We start from the raw sequence: 21073 nt of genomic DNA on the forward strand, positions 1-21073 counted from the left end.
CTACAGCTGGATCGAAAGAGAGCTTTGCATTTGCTGCAGCCATGTTGGATCCGTAAGAAAACTACAAAACTACAAGCATCCGTCTGTCGAATAATACGCCTCATCGTCTTGCCGTCCCTCCCCGTTCTGATTGGATCCCCAAAACAGGGCTAAGAATCGGCCATGGACACCAGACCCTCTCGCAGTTCGAAATGAAGTCAAGCATGCAAGGCAGTATGGGTATACCCAGGCTACTAGCTAACATGAGCGAACTAGCAATTGTCTAGCTATGTTAGATGATATAACCCAAAAGAATTAACAGTTATGGCTCCTGTCAACTAGTGTTATTACCATAACTAGTGCAGAACTACTCCAACAAACTCATGTTAATGACAGTTAATTAACATGCTAAGCTAGCTAGCAATGTTGCTTGGAGCTTAACATATAACAGGGCTGTACAGTGCTAATAACGTCACTCAATCCCACATCGGCCGGCTATTGGCTAACATTCTATCAAAATATCACATTAACTACTAATATAAATGATCATGTTGTGTTTTCCATTTTAATTAAGTGGTGTGAAACTAGAATCTAAGTTGTTCTAGTTGTTCTTCTTTTTTAGAAAAAAGGGTCCTACATAGGCCTATTTGCCATGGAATTTGGCAGTAATGGTGGAAAAGGTAACAGACAGGGGAACATAGGACAAAGTAACATCCAGCACTGAATTCTTTCAGTTTGAGTGCTACTATGAATAGGTGCTGTTGTGGTTGAGTTTAAACGACATGGTTATGGTTAGAGAAAGAGAGGTAATAATTAAAGGAAACCAAGGTTGGTCAGAGGCAGGATGGGAACAGATGAATTAAGACACTTTTTACATTTCAAGTAAAAACAGTCAAAAAGAAAAGTGAGGATGGTCTTGTTTATTGTTTTGTGTTATCTCTCTCGGATTTGAGACATATTTAAGTGATATATTACCTTAATGTCAGAAAAGTAAAGCCATAAGTGATGGAAGAATTATTCACAACCAGCGATTCCGCAATGTACAAATACTTATACAGAAAATAGTATTTGTGGAATGCAGATTTTTTAAAAAAAAAGATACTTAAGTGAAAGTAAAAAAGTATTGCCAGAAAATTGTTGAAATATTAAAAGTAACATGACTTAATATACAGAATGGCCCTTGTCATTGCATTTAACATATGTTTCATGATTCAAACTAATGTATGAATAGGGAAGTAGTATTAATTAAGTCCTGTAATTAACCACTTTAGAAATTGTTAGGCCTTTTAATGTGAAATTCTCACAATCCTACATAGACATTCCAGACTCCAATCTGAGGGGTTTTTTAATGTATGAAAGTACAGAAAAGAATGTTTCTCTTTTGTTTTTTTTGTTTTTTTTTTCATTTTAATTTAACAAAGGGATAATTAAAAAAAAACAACTTTTCCTTTTTTTTTTTTTTTTAAACAAGATACTTGAAACAATTCACAATTTTCAATTTATTTCCAGGTTAACACTGGTAGACTTTCTTATCCTCTTTAAAAACTAAAATTATTCAAATTCTTCTTCCTTTCTGGTCTAACTTTGAGTTTGTACATTTTGATGGTTTTTAAATTCATAAAATGTTAGAAAAATTGCTTTAATTGCAATTAAATGCAATGAATCATTATTCAGTATTATATTAATGGGATTTTTCAAATTGGTGATTGGACAAAGTGAAATCTGAGTAACAGATGTAAAAGTCACAGGCTGATTAAAACAGCAGGATCTATATGGTCATTAAGATCTGATTTAAAGTCACATCTGGACCTAAGAAGCTTTACAAGCTAAAAAATCAGTTTCTAAATTTGTATCCAGATGTGAAACTAATGCTTGACGAGTTTCTCTTGCAGAAGCTCCTTAACTAATCAGTCTTTAATGTGTGCTTATGTAGGGAGACAAGAATTCATGCATGATTATTTCTTTTTTAAAGGGTTAAAGTGACAACATTTTTCAAGGTTTGAGAGACGGAAAAGTACTTGACAAGTGTTAATATGAGACTAAAGCACTACCGCCCTCACTTACAAACAGAAATCTCACACTCCTTTGCTTCCACTCTTGTTTTCTTTTGTTGAATGCATAAAAGCAGTGTTTGTCACATCCATATTAAAGCTAATACAATCCATCAACGGCTCTAATACAATACTAATGGCTTTTGTTTGACTGTGTGACAGCTTGTTTGCTAGAAGCCTCCAAGTGTGACAGATAGGGCCACCCGGGGTAAACACACCTAGAGAATGGCAAATGAGACAGCTGACAACAAAGCAACGGGATGGATTGATTATCATTTCTCTTTGATAAGCTGTTTATGTGTCTCCGCACAAAAAGACAAAGGCAGATCATGCCTGTGTGTGTCCAATACATGTCATATTAATCTGTGTGTCTCCCACATATTGTTTTCAAACAGTAAAATTCCTATTCAGGGCCACTCACACAAAAGAAACATACCATCAAAAAAGTGTCTAAAAACAAGATAACAAGATTTTTATTTATAAAGAGGATACGAAAGTCTACCAGTGCTAACCTGGAACTAAATTGGAAATTAATTGTTTCAAGTATTTTGTATTTAAAAATAAAAAATAGCCAATTTTTTATTATCCCTTTGTTAAACTGCAGTCATTTATAATATAACATTTTTATACAGGCTGATTTAAATTTAAGTGAAAAAAACAAAACAGAAACGTTATTTTCTGTACTTTCGCACACTAAAAAAAAAATACTAGAAAAACTCGAAATGTCTATGTAAGATTGTGAGATTTTCACATTAAAGGCCTAACAATTTCTAAAGTGGTTGATTACACAACTTAATTAATACTACTTACCTATTCATATATTAGTCCTAATCATGAAATATATATAAAATGCAATGACAAGGGCCATTCTGTATATTGTACGTCATGTTACTTTTAATATTTGAACATTTTTCTGGCAATATTTTTTTACTTTCACTTAAGTATCTTTTTTTTAAAATCTGCATTCCACAAATACTATTTTCTGTATAAGTTTTTGTACATTGCGGAATCGCTTATTGTGACTCATTCTTCCATCACTGCTGGCTTTACTTCTCATTAAGGCAATATATCACTTTCTAGATTTCTAGATTTAACAATCTTAATTTAAGAAATCTTGTCAAGTGAAAGTATCTGTCCATGCAGCAAGATCATTTCCCTCAGATTTACTGTTTTCATCTTGTTTTTAGACACACCTTTTTTGCAGTGCATATAATATGGGACGCTCTGCAATCCACAGTCAATAAACTATTATCTAATTCAAACAATGAGTAAGTGATGGAGTGCGTTGCACAACGGAATTGGCACATTCCTGGAATGGTAATTGGAGATTGGAGGTCAATGAGAGGGAGAGTCCGGAGCAGAGACACTGTTAGAGCTCCAGCACCTTTTGTGACAGGAGCCGCTCAGCTGTGACCGTCCAGTTTGGGGCCAGATTACTCCTTTTCACATGGTCTGTGTTGACAAGACGGATCAGTCTGGCAGGTTGAAAAGACCACCACAGTTCACTATTTCTAATCCTTTTTGGATATCCATGGAAGACCTATCTGACATCCTTCAGTAGGTCTGTCTGGGACAGAGTCTGTTTTTTTACCCTGCTGGCTTACAGTGGTGGAAAGTAACCAAGTGCTTTTCCAGTACCCTTAACACTGCAAATTCAACTAACAGCACAATCCTTATTCATTTTAAACCTCTACCAAATGGCTGACATGCCCATTCACAGTAAAAGCATTAAAACAAGTTGCTTTTTTACAACCACCTCTCTTTATCTCTTTATATGGGTAAAATAAATGGGTAACACTTTACAATAACCATCATTTATAAATGGTTAACAGATAGTTTGTTAATGTTTAATTATCATTTATAAACCGTATATAGGCCATTTAGAATGGTAAATAGAAAATGTATAAAGGTTGAACTATAATTTATAAATGCCAAATAGAAGGTATATTAATGCAAGTTGATAGTTTCTTTACCATAAACAAACAATTACATTATAATTCTTAGTTTATTAATAGTTTTGCACTCATTATAACATTTTTAACACCATATTAAGTATGTAAATGATTTCAAAATGATTCTTATACCTTTAAGAAATTGTTTGAAAACATTTAAAGATGAAATATGTATAGAATTTTGTAAATGATTAATAATTGGTCTATAAACCATCTATAAACATCACTTAGATGGTTATTGTAAAGTGTTACCAATAAATGTATGGGAGTTCCAAAGACACAAGTGAGGAAAGATAAATATTTCCAAGTATTTATATTTTTTATCTGTGGAACACGTGTATAAACAGTTTTTAGGTCTTTTTGTTTGTATGTTTTTATTGTTGTATTTTTCAGTTCGGCCACAAGAGGCTGAAGTGTTCTAAACATGACTAAAGCACTCCGGTTTTTCTTCGATGTGAGTTTTAATACATTTTGTCTTCAAAAATTACAAAAAATCAGAAATTATTCTGGTCAAACTTTTTTTTTGTCACATGGCAAAACAGGTTTTCCCCACCTGTTTCAAAACAAATTAAGGAATTAAGGAAGATTATTGTTGCAAAAACCAGTTCTGAAGTTATAAGCACATGAGGAAGAGAAACAACTTGGTTCAGATCTGGAAAATATATACACTGTAACAAATTGCTGTGTATTTACGGTGTATTTACAACAGAATCCTACTGTATTTTAAAATAATTGTAAAATACTGTTAAATATTCATCCCTCACATGTAAATTAACAGTTAAATCGGCCAATTAACAAGATCAATCAACAAGATAACTGTAATTTAACAGCATTAAACTGTATTATACTGTTTGATAAATTACAATAAATGCCCTGTAAAATAACGCCAACACCGAGTACTTAATTGGTCTTAAAAAAAGGTTGTCTTCAAATAGGTCTATGTTGCTTTAAACATACGTGCATTTACCATAAACTACATTCCCCACAATGCATGGCGATTATATTACCCACGAAGTGGGTGTGTCCACATCAGTGTTTAATTAATGCGAAAAGTGAGATTGAGCAGGTTGAGAAATATCCACAAATGATCCCAAAATGTCCAGGAAGCGAAAGATTGATGCAGATGGAAGGCTGTTTCATGAAAGATGGGAAGGCCAATATATGTTTGTGCTTCAAGGAGAAAAACAGGTATGTATTGTGTGTTATGAGGCGGTGTTGGTCGTCAAAGAGTTCAATCTACATCGGCGTTTTGACACCAAACACAGAGCCAAGTATGCTAAAGTTAGCCCTCAAGAAAAACAACAAATTATCAAAGAATTAAAAGGGAAACTGCGGTCGCAACAGAATGTGTTCACAAAGGCCTCTCGACTGTCAAAAATGTTTGAAACAAAGTTAATGTCATAACTTGTGTTTTGATAACATTTTTCTTGATTTATGTGAATAGTTTGATCGTTGATCAATGGAGTAATGTGGGTTTCTTAACATGATAACTTTAAAGAATTATTGTTATAGTAACAGAGCAACAAGCAAACACATTTTTTTTCATCTATGCAAATGCAGATGTAATATTTGTAACTTAAGTAGTTATTTAACAATCTTACATTTATACTGTTTTACAGTTACTTATCGCCCTTTGAGGGCAACCATTATGCTGATGTGGGCCTCGGTGAAAATGAGTTTGACACCCCTGCCCCAAAATACGATAATATACTGTTAAAATAAATTATAGTACTATGGACTGTAAAATAACAGTTAAATACTGGCGTCCCTGCTGCCAGTATTTAACTGTTATTTTACAGTGAAATTCGTTCCAGTGTAACCTTTTCATTTCTCTCGTTTGCTCTTCAGCCCTACAGTACTGGTGGGTATGGAGATACTGCATAAAGAAAGCAGAAACAGAATTGGTTGCTTGTATTTTCTCCTACAAGTATTTGATGTGGGTGAAGATTACTGATGGTGAGGACAAAGTTGCAACCCTCTCCTGTGATCACGAGTTCTGGGTAAATACTAAAAATAAATTGCAGATACAAGTGGCTTATTTTCTCCACAATGATGTAAATGCTGCTTCTTTGCATTAAAAAGACATCTACTCAGTACAGCTGCTGGTCACCTCTTTGTGGAAGTTTTAAAATAAGGAGGCAGCAAGGCTGACCCAGAACACACTGGAGCATAGATCCGATCTGGACTGGGAATGCCTCAGGATACCCTCAGGAAAGCTGGAGGATGTGGCTGGGAATTTTTTTTTTTTTAGTCTGCTGCAATTACGACTCAAATCCGGATAACTAGTGTAAAATGGATGATCGTCAGTGTTTCTGCCTGTAATGCACCTCCAGTCATTTTCCATTGTGAGCAAATCACAAGTTTCACAAATGCGAGCCCTTGTTTAACCTTGAAGAGAGCAGCTCCATAAGAAATGGGACTAAACTACAAAGGCTGGCACTTTCAAACAAGATTCACACAAAGCAAGGCTGTTCTAATGATTAACTCACTCTCACACATATTCTGTTGAAGTAGAAAACATCTTTGTGGGCTCAAGTGTGTGTTTTTGTAGAGTTCCATCTCAGGTTGAACTCCCTGCTGACAGCTATGTATAGGTTTCCTCTATTTGTTTCACATTACTGCAAAAGAACATTAAACACTTCAGTTTCTCAGTATCAAGTTTCTGAAGAGTAATTAAATCAAACATGTGTTTGACCTAAGGAAGAGGGATCCTTTGCCCAGGGCTAGTAGTAAGTGTCTTGAGAACTGACTGTTAACTTCTGATCATATAAAAGTGTGGAAGGCCCCAGCCACAGACGAGAGCAGCAGCACTGATCCACTGTGGATTCACCTCGGATCAATATAGCCGTCTGAATTTTATTTCAAGGAATAAACTTTCAAACGTGATTCTACTCTCAGATAAAGATGGATGGTAACCTGGGTACACCCATGCTGCCTTGCACGCTCGATTTAATTTCGAAAGGGTCGAAAGGGTCTGGCAATGATGCCCGTTTCTTAGCCCTGTTTTAGGGATCCAATCACAGAGCGGGGAGGGACGGCAAGACGATGACGCGTACTACTCGACAGATGGAAGCTTGTAGTTTTGTAGTTTTCTTACAGATCCAACATGGCTGCAGCAGACGCGAAACTCTCTTTCGATCTAGCTGACGGCGTTTTAAATTTTAGATTTAGTTTAGAGCGAAAGTTTATTTTAAAAGAAGAACAACAATTGACTTTACACTCTTGTTTCACCGCGAAAAAGGATGTTTTAGCCTGACTTCCGACAGGATTTGGCCAAAGCCCTGCTACCACTCACTGCTGTAACGCCGGTGAGCGTCTATTGCCCATAAAATCAGTGGATCTGTGTGTCTGAATGACATGAGGGGGAATAAGGTGTAAAGCGAGAACTGGAGAAACAAAGCAGCAAGCAACAGTCTCTCACAGACAGACAGACACACACTGCCGGTAGACTGTGAGCAGCCATAACCAGAACATGCTGCAGAAAAACGTTGCAGAAGCACAACTGAGCATTTTAGTCTCAAAGTAGAGATGCTAGAGGGCTAGTCTGGCTATGTAAACATCCATTTCTGTAGCTCTACATACGTCATCTGGTATAACTGATACGATTGGCTAAGAGCTACCTACAGACGCTTTTGATAGACATTCATAGCGCCCAATAAACGGTTCTGGAGGATCGTAAACCACGCCTCCTCTACGAAAAAATGAATGGCTGGTTTCCAGACTAATCTCGTTTGTGACTAGTCTGGCGTTAGCCAGGCTAGATGGATGGCATGACAGCCCCGAAAGTGAAGCCAAAACATCTCGATGAGCCCCTGGTGGTTGTCTGCAGGATAAGTCATAAATCTGACCCCCTCCATCAAAATACACATCAATTTTTTTCCCCCAATGGTGGTTTCTGTTGTTTTAGTTCTTATTCAAGTGGCAACCCACAGGCGTGACAGGTGAAGCCTGTACAGTGAGACGAAATAAAGTCACATCGTTCATCTTTATGAACATCATAAGGCTCACAACAAGCACAGTGTCAATGCCAACAAGTTAATGCAGAACATGTACAATGTTTAAAACTGTTTAGCCTGTTAGCATGCTACCATTTACTAGTAAGCAATAAACACAAGGTACAGCTGAGGCTGATGGGAATGTTATTGGTTTTGCAGGTATTTGGTCATAACCCAAAATATATAGCATATAATTGGACCCGATGAAGACACTAGATAAAAAGTTAAAGGGATGGCCAGTGGGAACAAAATACCCTAAATGGGACATGAGTGAGTCTATTACATTTCATGGCGGTTCATCGCAACAGTTGCTGACACATCTCACTTAAAACCACAGCTGTCAGCAGCTTGCGATACTACAGATAAGAGTTAGGGGATTGCCAGAGATATAATTTGGAACAGCTCCTAATTTTGTGCCAATCTATCCAGTAGTTAACATTTTTCACGGGATAAGTGAAGACTTTGATGTCCCATTGGCGCTAAATGACAAGTTGGAAGCTCACCAAAGTCAGTAGGCTTTCTTTGGGCCCCCTGGTAGTCACCATCAATGTCACAATATTTCATGTGAATCCATCAAATTGTCTTCTAAAAGCCATGCTGCTCATAGTAAAAATTGGAGGAGTGTTTAATGTTACATAACCTACCTATACCTATAACCTACCTTGAAACAGTCGATGCCTTGTAACTCACCTCAGAATTTCCCAAAGTGGGACGTGGGCTTATAAATGGCTCTCTAGCTCCCACCTACAGTGGGAACTTTCACTGCTTTTAGCTCTAATCCTGTCAGGCCGGGCTCAAGTCAGGACTCAGATGCAGAGCAGGTGAACTTAAAAGTTTCTTTATTCAAAGAATGCAGCAGAGTAAGTCCTCACAGAGTGAAAGAAAAGGGCTATGAACAACCTGAAAAGTTGCTCCAAAGGAGGATAAACACTGAATCTATCTACACTAAAGACAAAAATATAAATCCTAATCTAAGATAAGGGGGAAAGACTAAACTCTCGAGGGAAAAACTATAAAATAATAACACCTACAAACAAAAAGCGCTCCAAAAGGGAGGAACAAAACCTGATAGGAAAAATAAAAGATTCTACTAAAACACTATGAATAACTGGATTAGGACTAAAGGGGGAAAATAATAAAGGGCACAAAATCGCTCTAAAAGGAGCAAAAACAAAACGGCTGACTCAAAAAGCTATGAAACTAAGAACTGCACTTAACTAATAAATTACAAAGAAAAATCACTTGCGAGGAATCCAAAAGGGCGAAAAACAAGACTAGCTGTGGCAAGAAGGAGATAAGTGCCTGGTATGGTGACGGGGTCAAACACACTGGACCAAGACAAGGGAAAACACAGACTATTGGAACACATGGAGGGAAGGGAGCACCAGGTGGACACAGACTATTGGAACACATGGAGGGAAGGGAGCACCAGGTGAACACAGACTATTGGAACACATGGAGGGAAGGGAGCACCAGGTGAACACAATCAGTAATTAGAGGAGACAATCAGACAGATGACACACGGGGAAGGGCAAGTGACCTGAAACGAAAAAGAGTTAAGAGTTATTCCAAAATATGGAAATAACAAGACCAGAACACAAAATAAAACACCACCTCACCACCGTGTGACAAATCCAGCCAGAGAGATAACAGACTGTCACTTTTACAAACACAAATTCTAGAGGTAATATCTCTAAGGACAATAAAGTATATATATTAGAAAATTTCCTTTAATAGATTCCCTTTCAGTGTGTTTAGAAGCTTAAAGTGTCAGGTAGGAAAGAAGTTACCTAACTCTCCTTTAGCTGATTCTTTTCATAAGATATGGACTGGCAAATATGTTTTGTGCACTTGTGACAACCAGCCCCATTGTGGACTTGTTTTTGTTACACACCATGGGGTCGGGTGTCCATACTGAACGTTATTTGAATGGGAAAAGTTCAAATTAAAAAGTTGAATTTCATGAATTGCAACACGTCTCACGCAACAAGAGGACACAAGTTCCTATAAGGGCATTTTTTGCCCTAATATAACAATAAAATGAAAGAACAATACAATGAACAATAATACTCAGCTCATCCTTAAGTCAGTCACTCATGATCAAACCCAAATGTGACAAGCATCCACAACTGGGAATGAACTAAACTATAGCTCTCCTTTCCTACTTTTTAAATTGTAATATTCTTTATAAGTGTAGTTGAATTACTACCTCTCTTGAGTGAGAAAATGAATCAAAGAGCATGTGGATGTTCCTTTTAGTTGTCTTTTTTATCAGACATCAGAATACACAGCCTAGGTACAGCGGAGGAGAACTTTGTCCAATCTCAAAGGCTGCTGAAAAAAGGTTCCCCTCTCCAATAAAAGCCCTTGTTCTCTCTGCTGTTTCTGTCTGTGTTAGGGCCAGTGGCGGTTCTAGACCAATTTTACTGTGGGGGCCAAGGAGGGGCCAGTGTTTAATCAGAGGGGCATATTTAAAAACCGCAAAGATGATATTTAAGCATTCAAAACCTTTATTTTACCTTATTTAAAAATCTCATTTAAGTATATTTGGAAGATACAAATATATTGATTGAAAAAATGAGACTTACCAACAAGAACAGTTATTTTTGTACGACAATGATATTTCTCATCTTTGTGCACAATTACTTTTTTTGTTTTTTGAAAGTGCAGCACAGTCAGAATGATCTTTTTTTAATATATACAAGCTTTTATTTATTTTATTTAACTACACAATGGACACATTTTGGGTTTCTTTTGTGTACAATGCAATATTGTTTGAAGAAAAACTAGGTAAGAATTGTTCCGTCATTCATCATTATAAATTGATCATTTTATTATTAATTTGACACAGGGGCCACAGCAGGGGCCAAGGGCTTCTTCACAGGGGCAGTGGCCCCTGTAGGCCCCTGTGTAGAACCGTTTTTTAACAATACAATTGTAACATCCCACACCCAACGTATAGAGCACGTTTTCGTGAACGTGCACGCTGCTAGGTCTACTTTTAACCTTAAAGGGATACAACTTATAGTGTTTATATTCTGCCCCCAAACACTTCTAATATCTGACAAATCCCAGATCCTACAGCACGTTGTTTCTGGTTTAAACCGGCTGTTACATGATCTGGAGGTCATACTGAGGCCTTTTAGTAAAGCAGAGAACTTATGATTAAAAGTAACATAAAATATACCACAAACTCAATGTGTACTGACCTTTAAGGTGCCCTTTGACCCCAATTCTGCAATTTATCAGGGCCAATATATTCTAACAGCGCCCTCTATAGAGCAAAATCTAATATGACAAACAACCACATGTTAACCAACCCCATTCCCCCCTACTGTTTGCCCAAAAGAGGCTTAGACCAGATTATAAATTAAATTTTTAGGATTTTTCCACATTATCTAGCCTAAAATAAACTCAGCGATGTCATGAGAATGGTTCCCAAATCAAAAACAATATTGGTGCAACACATTGTTAAAATTAATTCATAATCCATTTAATCATTTTGTGTAATAAAAAAGGCTATAAGCAGTTAATCATCAACATCCAGAAGAGTGGAGGATCAATCCACCTGGACTCACTAACACAACGCACATCCTATTTATGCTTATTTTTGACTTATGTTTACCTTTTATCTTAAAAAAAAAAAAAAAAAAAAAGTTTAACCAATGCCAAAATGTGAGTAACATTTCTCCACAAAGAGCTTTAAAACTGAGGGAGATTAATTCCCTCTGGTTTGATTGACACTTGTTCTAGATGGGAGGGTCGATCCATTTCAAACCACCACCTAAGTCCCGCCTCACAGAGTGTATCTTGCCTGGGACTTGAGGCTATAAAATGAAGGAACTTACTGTAACCGGGACGCATTTAGTAGTTGGAGTCTCCTTAGAGAACTCCCTGGCAGGCAATAAAGTCAGTCCAATGCTTTAATCACTGTTCACACAGAGAGATAGACTATCGCTGTCGGTTTCCTCTCACTTCAAGCTGAAAACCTTTCATCAAGTCGCCGGCTCGAGACAGCAGAGCCATGGCAGGGGACGGGTCCGACCAGCGGGCGCTGCAGTATGAACAAACTCTGGTAAGTCTGACTTGTTGCCAACACGAACTTTGTCCACTGGTCGTGCAGTCCCCTTGCATGGAGAAGCAAGCCAGACTCCATTGGCAAACATGCAACTTTAAGCGTCCACATCTGGTTCTGCCTATGCCAGTGAGCGGTGTGAATTGTGGTCAAAAGTTAGAATTTATTTAAAATAGTCACGCGTTGTTGTTATTAACGTATGCCGAATAAAACACTGGATGTCTGTGATTCACCAAGTGTCACTGTTGTGTTTGTTTTTGCCGTAAATAGAGTGTTGACTAGAAGTTGTCAGATTTTAAACGGAGTTCAACCCGCTGGGTGCTCACGTGAAAGTGGCCGAGGTTTGTGGTGTGTGAAGCCGCCCTGCACGGCTTAAGTTCCCCTTAATCTTTATTTGTTTGAGTACTTGTGTGGTGACATAAGTAACTCACAACACTTTTATTCATTGTGTCACACCTCACGTTGAATGTCTTTAGCTACACGCTTTATAACACATAGGTAGAAGCATACGGGGTTTATTATGGTAACATCTGGATTTCGCAATCCCGGTACAGGTAGTCTTCCCATCCACGGTGAGACTAGGGCCAAACTCCCATGTCAGAATCTCCAAGTTTTAACAAAATTGTATATCTTTTCGTAAAAGCATATTGGAAAAATTACTTTACGCATGTTTTTAATTTTTAAAAATGTGCTCATACATTCGGCATGAAAATTATTAAATAAAACATGTATTTATGTCACAAAAATATCAATTTTTAAGCCATTTTGCCTTTTCCCATACACCGTCTTGGTTTAACCAAAACACACCACGGTGGGCGGTAACGAGCCTTAAGGAGGGTTTTAAAAAGTAACATTTTAGGAAATAAAGTGTTGCTTTGTGCTCAGTAGATGAGCCGAATTGTGACTAGGCTCTTAATGATTTGTAAAATCTACGTAGTCGTGTTTTTCATATATGCATATTTAAAAAAAAAGAAAACAAGCTCTCACTTAACATATTTTAAGTGCAATTTTGTTAAGAATATGTGCATTTAGAACCCTGATTTGGAAAATATTCTAATCTGTTTGCAGTTATAAATGCCTTCTACTTGCAATAACATGATGTCATCTCCACACACACGGGTCTTCAGGGTCACTGTATGTGTCAGGAGCTCAGTGTGTGTGGGCTGCATTGATATCAGCCACCACCATCCAACAATAGATCAATTCATTGTTGTTGAGCAGCTTGGAGGCTGCAGCGTACATGTACATGCATAATGTGTCGTAAGATGAAATGCATCTGATAGTTGTGCAGGCGTCTAGTGCTATGCCTGCTAATCTTTATGCAGCGAGTGTGAACAGTGATTGCATTTTAGCTTATAAGTTACTGCATCCCTTATAACCATTACCTGAGGTGGTTTCCTTTTTGCCTTACATAACAAGCAGACAGTTGTTGGGATGCATAAATGGTCTGCACAAAGTTTAGAAGATGCACCAGTTGAACTGTAGACCTGTTTTATACAGCAGGGGGCTCTCAAACATTTGCATGTCACAGACCCTCAGACACAGATTATGGCCTATGGACAACCACTGAACAATTTTGTCCTTGGGATTTGTATAAGGAAAGTAATATTACCCAGCAATTAAATGCATTCATCATTTTGCTCCTCACAAAGGACCCCTTAGGTTCCTTGATCCTTCTTTGAGGTGCACAGATTTGCAGCATGCCCTTCATGGTGATTAAGTTTGAGGTTTGGACTGAGAGTCCAAGTATTGTGTTTGAGTGTCGAGTTGAACTTTTACTGACAAACTTCTGTCAACCCTAAAGAATCTGCTATTCGAAGGGACAAGTTTTATAGGCCAACTGGACCCATTCAGTGGCAGCGAGGCTTTAAATTAAGAAGAGCCACAACTGTAACACTTCTTTGGGCCTCTGTTTCCTTTTCTTGAAAAACTCTCTTTGTAAAGATCCCCCCCTCCCTCCCTTCCCCGCCTCTCCGTGCGCTGTTAATCTCTGTGTGTGTGTTTGTGTGAGAGATTACACAACGTGCGACCCGCTGATTCAGCGCTGGACGCTCTGTCACCCTGCCGGGGTCTCGTGCTCAGCCCTGCAGCTCTCTGAAAGGAACGTGCAAGAAAAAAAAATCAATCTGCACCTCCTTTTCTGTTAATCTCAGCTCACTTTGCTGTGCTTGGATGATTGTTACATGAACAGGATTGTGGAAACATCTAAATAGAATCAAATAAATATAGCTACAGTGTGAGAATAACCTCTTTTAACATAAATGAGTTCTCTCTCTGCCCCCCATCTCCTCACCGTGGGTTGTAGTAACATGGTGTCTTTGTGTTATATTGGCAGTCATGGTGGTTGTGTGGGTTTGTTGTGGGCAGTGGATGCTCAAAGAGGCCAGTGTAGTTTGGCTGTGAGAGAGGCTGAAAGGCTGGCTACAGAGAAGTTGGCGGGGCCGGGAGTAAGGAGCACTTACAAAATAAAACCAGCATCAACATATTGTCTGTTAACATCAGACTGATGCACTGATCCATTTTATAAAGCTGATTTCAGTTATTTCTGAGTCAGATTTGACAGATGTACTGATACCTTGGTACCAGTACTGGGACTCGCTTTTCTGCCGTACTGAGGTACCGTACACTGTTAAAAAAAAAAACAAAAAAAAATGTTGTTTTTATGGTAAAAACAGCAGCTGTGGTTGCCAGAGCTTTACCGTAATAAATACAATGCAACTTTTTGTAATATTACGGTAAAATGATATTAGCACTGTTGATTTCACATTTAAGATTGCCATTTTATTCCATATTTTACCGTAAAAAAAAAAAAAAAAATTCCATCAAAAGAAATGCTGTTCTGCCATATAATTGACAAGAAAATACTTTATAAATGCTGTATAAATTAAATATTTTACCATTAAATATTACAGTATATCTCTGCTAGAGATATGGTGTTTAGTACATTTAACAGTGAGAAAAAATATTTTTACAAAAAATAAATGCAAAAATTATAGTATATAATATGTAACAAATATATACTGTAATATATATATATATATATTTAAAGAAAACAAAAAAACTGTCAAAAATACTGTTTTGGCTGATACATACATTTACATCATACATTGTTACTGAAACTAAATTAACCCATTCATCATTTTATGATCTTTTACTGCCTATGTCTTTCCTCGTCTTTGGTCGCTGTGTGTCACAAAGAGCAGGCCTTTACACACACACACACACACACACACACACACACACATCCTGTGCGGATAAAGTGAAAGGAGAGAAAGAAAAAGTGACGACTTTGCAGTCTTCTAACTTGTTTCTCTTCCTACCAATATTAGCTGAGCTGTTTCAACAGTGTTAGGCTGAAAAAAGGTGTATGCAGGTTCTGTGGGGATTAAAGGGACACACGGCCCGTTCCCTCTTCATGCTGCAGTGCACGAAGATTGCACAATAAGGAAGGTTTTAGTGTTGGGGAGCACTGTCCACTGTGGCACACAGGGCCACTGGCCATCCCCAGTCCCCTCCAGCAGACTGTCTCATTGTTTGTTCAGCCGAGGAGCCCTTTACACCATATAGAATATACTGGTGACCCCCTTATTTATATCTATGACCCTACGAATGATTAGACGTAAACTATGTTACTACATCTGTAGTTTTGAACTTTGAACTAGGCGAAATAACAACACTAGAGAATATTTTAAGATGATAATAATCAAAGGTTTGTAAGTAGATTTAATATAAATTTAGTTATAATATTTTACTATGAAGGCTTCCTTTTTTTGGGGGGGGAGGGGTATATGTGTTATGATAATTTAAATAAATGAAATAGAAAACTTTGGTAGAGCGGGTTGCCCCCCATTCGGAGGGTTGGTGGTTTGATCCTTGACCATGGCAGCCTGCACGTCGAAGTATCCTTGAGCAAGATACTGAACTGAAATTGCTCCTGATGCTGCGTTCATCAGTGTGTGAATGAATTCCCAATGGTGGCAGGTGGCACCGTTTAGGGTAGCCTCTGCCACCAGTATGAATGTGTGTGTGAACGGGTGAATGAGCACAATCTGGAGTGTAAAGAGCTTTGAGTGGTCACAAAGCGCCTAGAAAAGCGATATATAAGTGCAGGTCCATTTACCATTTACCATTACCACTTTGAAAATCGCTAAATTACAGTAGCTGCAGTGCTGTAAAAAAAAAAAAAAAAAGTACTGTAATGTTTTTCAGACTTCAGGCATCGACTCAGTGGTACCAAAGTATCGGTTCTTGTATTGAGAATCATGGAATTAAACTGGTATTGATATCAACTACTTAGTTTCTGGTGTCATGACATCCCAACCTTGTGTACGATATGATATGATGGCACATTTACGTTTGAACATTGATGCAAAATTACATGATGTGTACATTTCCTTCCCTGTAAACAGAAATTTAATTTTTTATTTACTTCCAGGGGTCAGGGATCATCCAAACAGTTTGAGGCTTTTTGAATCAGAACTTTTTGACATAAAAAATGTCACTTAAAGAGTCCAAATATAAGCAGACAGCAGCTACAATAAAAAAAAACCTGTTGTTGTCGGCCTTCAACAATCACCTGAAGAGGCTTGGCACCAGTTGAAAGGTGCCATTCAGGCACTAAAACACTTGCTGTTGGAAGGTCACTGTAAATCACATTCCACTGCAGAACCATTTATCATAATTATACTGCTGTATTGATGATGATAAAACATGAATTAAAGTATTTCGACACAAGTTTGTGCAAGTTTCCGCAACATGTCATTAAATAATTAACAGATCTTGTGATCAAAGGTAAAGTTATATTGGGGGTTGTACAATTGCATCAATTGACAAAAGTTTTCCGAAGCAATGAAAAGCAAGAATATGTCATTATTGCTTCAGTTTTACTGCAAAACCTATGTGCACATGAAACCATGAGAGCACATGCTTGAGTCCCATGTTTCCACAGCTATAAAGTCTCTTAAAGTGTTTGTTTTGACTCTGTCCCAGTTTGAATCTGCAAGAAGTTACTGAAATGCTGTGACTGGTTCAAAAGTTGTTCTAGTCAACCTCTGGATGTAGTTACACTACTGGTCAAAAGTTTTAGAACACACCAACTTTTCCAGAATTTAATTGAAAATGATGCAGTTTAATGTCTCAGTGTACTCTAAAATGAATGCACATTTGCAACATTTAAAATTCTTTATTGAGCATGATAGTGTTTTGAAAGTAAAAAAAGATTCAAAATCACATTTTATGTTGGACTAAAGGACTAAAAATAGACACAAAATTACAAAAAAAGACACCAAAAGACACAAAATGACTTAAAAAAGACACAAAATGACCAAAAAAGACACAAAAAGACACAAAATGACTTACAAAGACATGAAAAGAATTAAAAAATGGACAAAATAGCCCAAGACTCCATATAGTTAAGTTGTTAACCCATTTCTTGTTCCCTGAAAAAAGGCCTTCTTGTATAATTCTGAAATGTACATTATTTTTCAGTTTTGGTTAACCTTACCTTTTTTTATTTACCTCTGGCAGTTCACCACTTACCTTTGTACCCTTTCAAGCTGTTCATTTGACTTGAACTGCTTGAATTTCAATAAAAAACTGGAAAAATTGGGGTGTTCTAAAACTTTTGACCGGTAGTGTAGGTGTCTCCATTGCATGTTGGATGTAGTTTAACAAAGACTGGGGTGAACAGTGTTGACATTCTTTTGTTCAATCCACTTTAATAATTAACAGGATCATAAGCATAATTGTAGGAGAGCTAAATGACATGTGAGGCTGTTAAAAGGACACTTCACCAGCCAAGATCATTGGGAGGTGCTCTACTACCACCATAGTATTATATCAGTGGTTCTCAAATGTGGGTATGTGTACCCCTGGGTGTACGTGAAGGCAATCCAGGGGGTACGTGAGATTTTAAAATATACATTTAAAAAGTAGCATCAATGCAAAAATCCTTTAAAAATAATTATTTAATAAATATTTTAGGAAAATATAAGTATAAGTTCATAAAATGAATTTTATATTCAGTAGGCTATTCAATTTCATTCTCCTAAAAACACAGTGTCCCCCATACCAGGATGGTTTGACCCAACCTGTCATATGCCACCTGGCATCACCTGTCAATCACTAGAAAACTCAAAGATGGAGTCGTGGTTGAAGCGTAGCAGTTATAGTTTTAAATGGTTATATGCTCACTGTTGTTACTACATTAGTTTGAATCACTACATTTTAGTGATGAGAAATATTTGCAATAAATTTAGTCATGGATTATTAACATTTAAAATGTTTGAAATAGTTTTTCTTTAAAATGTTTGAATTTTGTATGTGTTTATCAGTTCCAAAGTTTAATAAATCAGACACTGATGGCACAGCGCTCTGTTTTTAAGTCTTTTTTTTAAAACCAAAAATGCTTTGCCCTGGTTAGGGGGTACTTGGCTGAAAAAATATTTACATCACTGAACAAAGGTTGAGAACCACTGTATTAAAACAATAACATCATCAGAGTTATCTTTAGCTTGGAGATGATAACAGAACGCCTGATTTACATGTTGGTGAAGTTTAAAAGATGTAGGAAATTTCCATTTGGAGAGGCACCAACAAGTGATGCAGCCACATTGCATTATGGGAATTTAAGGATTGATGAATTCTTCTGGAGAATAAAATATCAAGGGTGCATTCATGTGTTCCTTGGATGGCTCCATTTCCCAAGTTGGGAAGTTGTCCAACTTCTGTGTGTTATGAGCTTTAAGGTATAATGATGTAACAACATGGACAGATGTGTTGTATTTTAATGCTCACTGTTTACACAGCTGATGGCTTTTTACAGTATTTGCATGACAATGAAAGGCAAAGGAAACTGATAAGGTGAACCACAGGAGCTCATTATTCCAACTATTCTGGCACTACATGAATGCAGCACAAATGCCCCAAATCGAAAATCATTAACGGAATTAAAAAATAATCTGTATATCTGCTCCAGAATGTAATGGGTTCTTCCTTGGCCCATGCTAAATCCTTCCACCAAGTTTAATAAAGATCAGCCAATAGTTTTTTTAATACTGCAAAAAACAAACAGAATCTGAAACATGGAAAAGGTGAAAAATGGCCATTTCAAGTTCCTAAAGCCAAATGTTACATATTCAAACATCAGTTTTTTTCAGACTAAAGTCCAAATAACTTCTATTTTACTGTTATAGAACTTTGTAGAGTAAGAGAACAAGCAAATATTTACATTTGCAGTGAGCCTAAAACCGCTGTTTATCAAAACTGTTGCTGATTATTTTGTCAGTCCATTGAGTAATCAATCAATGGTTATAGTATCAGTTGTTTTTTGGAGTTTTGCCCTTACAGGATTGAAAGGCCATGTAACTATTCATGTTGCCAATTCATTGCAACAGATATTCATTTAAGTTGTATTTGTTTGTTTAAATGTTGTTTTACATTATAATGCTTTTATTTTGAAGGTGAACTAACTCACCCAAGTCTCGTTTGGAGTATAGCAGAATTCCCGGGAAGCATGATGGAATTATTAGTCAAGAGAGATCATTAATGTGAAGAAGACTAAGGATAAAATATAATTCCCTTATATACCATGTAGTCAACAAGGTATTTTGTTTCATTTATCTGTATTTTACTTTGTGGAATGTAATCTTAAGTGAAATTGATTTCACCTTTATTTCCTTATAATTTATGTGCAGTTTTCACGGTGGATTTTGAGATGAGAGAATGACGCTCAAAATAAATCAGTTGAAAGAAACCGACTTGCGTTTGCCTGGTGCTTGGAGGGAGTTAAAGCTGTTAAAGCTTTGTGTTCTTAAGACATAATATTAGCCATATGAGCTGGGCTAACCTGATTAGCATGCTTTAGCTAACTTACAACAATAACACACTCCCAAAGCTTCCTGGATTTGAACACATACTTCTGTCAATAGGAAGTGTGCGTGCCTTTGTGTGCGCTGTAATTAGACACTATCAGAGGCATATTAGACATACCGAAACAATAGAAGTTGCATACCAAAGCATACATCTCTTGCCAAAACGTTTGAATGAACTGCACACGCCTACACATACCTGCAGTAAGACTCAGGTGACAGCGCAGCCTGTTTTTGTGATGTATTTGGAATTAGGGCTGGGCGATATGGACCAAAAGTCATATCTTGATATATTTAGGCTGAATATCGATATTCGAGATTATATATATATATATATATATAATGTTCAGTCAAAGTCAAAGCCAAATATGACATGTAGTTCTATTGAAACTGTTTATTTAAGTGAACATAAATACTGTATAACAACAGGAGTACCTTTTTTAAAATCAAAGCTCCATTAAGTGCACATTTAAATAAAAAATATCTTAATAAAAAAAAACCTATGAAATAAAATAGGCCAATATTTTTCTGAAATAAATATATTTATATGAGAAAAGAATAACGAGCATTACAAAAGAACTAATTATGACCAACCCAGTAAGGGCAGCATTTATATATAAAAAAAGAAAAAAATGAGCTATATCAATATCTGTGATATGCTCTATTTCCATATCACATTTAAAAATATATCGATATATCAATATATCTTTTATATCGATATATCGCCCAGCCCTATTTGGAATTACAGCAGGCCATCAGATTGTCTCTGAGGTTATGCAACATTTTGCAAAGTGTTGGCTGTAGATGTACAGTATGTGTGTGTGTGGGCGCCTGGGGCACCGTTCTGTTTCCATCTCCTGCCCGTGTCATTATGCCCGTGGTGCTGCCTCATTCCTGGGAGTCTTGATTCGTTGCGTTTTATGTTCCTCCTCCTCATCCCATTCCTGCTGGACAGACGGCAGATTGTCACGCCTGCCCTTTTTTGTCTCAATCGCTGGCTTTGATGGCTTGTTATTGGTATTATCAGGCCGTATGAATGTGCTGGGTAATGATGCGTGTGTGCATAAGGTGACAAGGTCTCTGTGTAGGCTTATGACCAACATAACTTATGTCCTCCCCTGCATGTGTTTTGTGTTGAGAGGCTGTTCAGCAG

At 37.1% G+C, this 21073-nt stretch overlaps 1 protein-coding gene across 4 annotated transcripts in view; it reads left to right on the forward strand.

Moving 5' to 3' along the window:
* The first annotated feature begins 11805 nt into the window (after positions 1 to 11805).
* The window catches only part of clcn2c (chloride channel 2c), a 226204-nt gene continuing 216936 nt past the window's right edge, over positions 11806 to 21073 (forward strand). For all 4 annotated transcript variants that reach the window (XM_059330741.1, XM_059330743.1, XM_059330744.1 and 1 more), the window contains exon 1: positions 11806 to 12052. In XM_059330741.1, coding sequence (XP_059186724.1) covers positions 12002 to 12052 — 51 coding nt within the window. In that variant the 5' untranslated portion in view covers positions 11806 to 12001. The remainder of the gene's footprint in view (positions 12053 to 21073) is intronic.

Source organism: Centropristis striata, chromosome 4 (assembly GCF_030273125.1).
Source record: "Centropristis striata isolate RG_2023a ecotype Rhode Island chromosome 4, C.striata_1.0, whole genome shotgun sequence".
Taxonomy (NCBI): Eukaryota; Metazoa; Chordata; class Actinopteri; order Perciformes; family Serranidae; genus Centropristis; species Centropristis striata.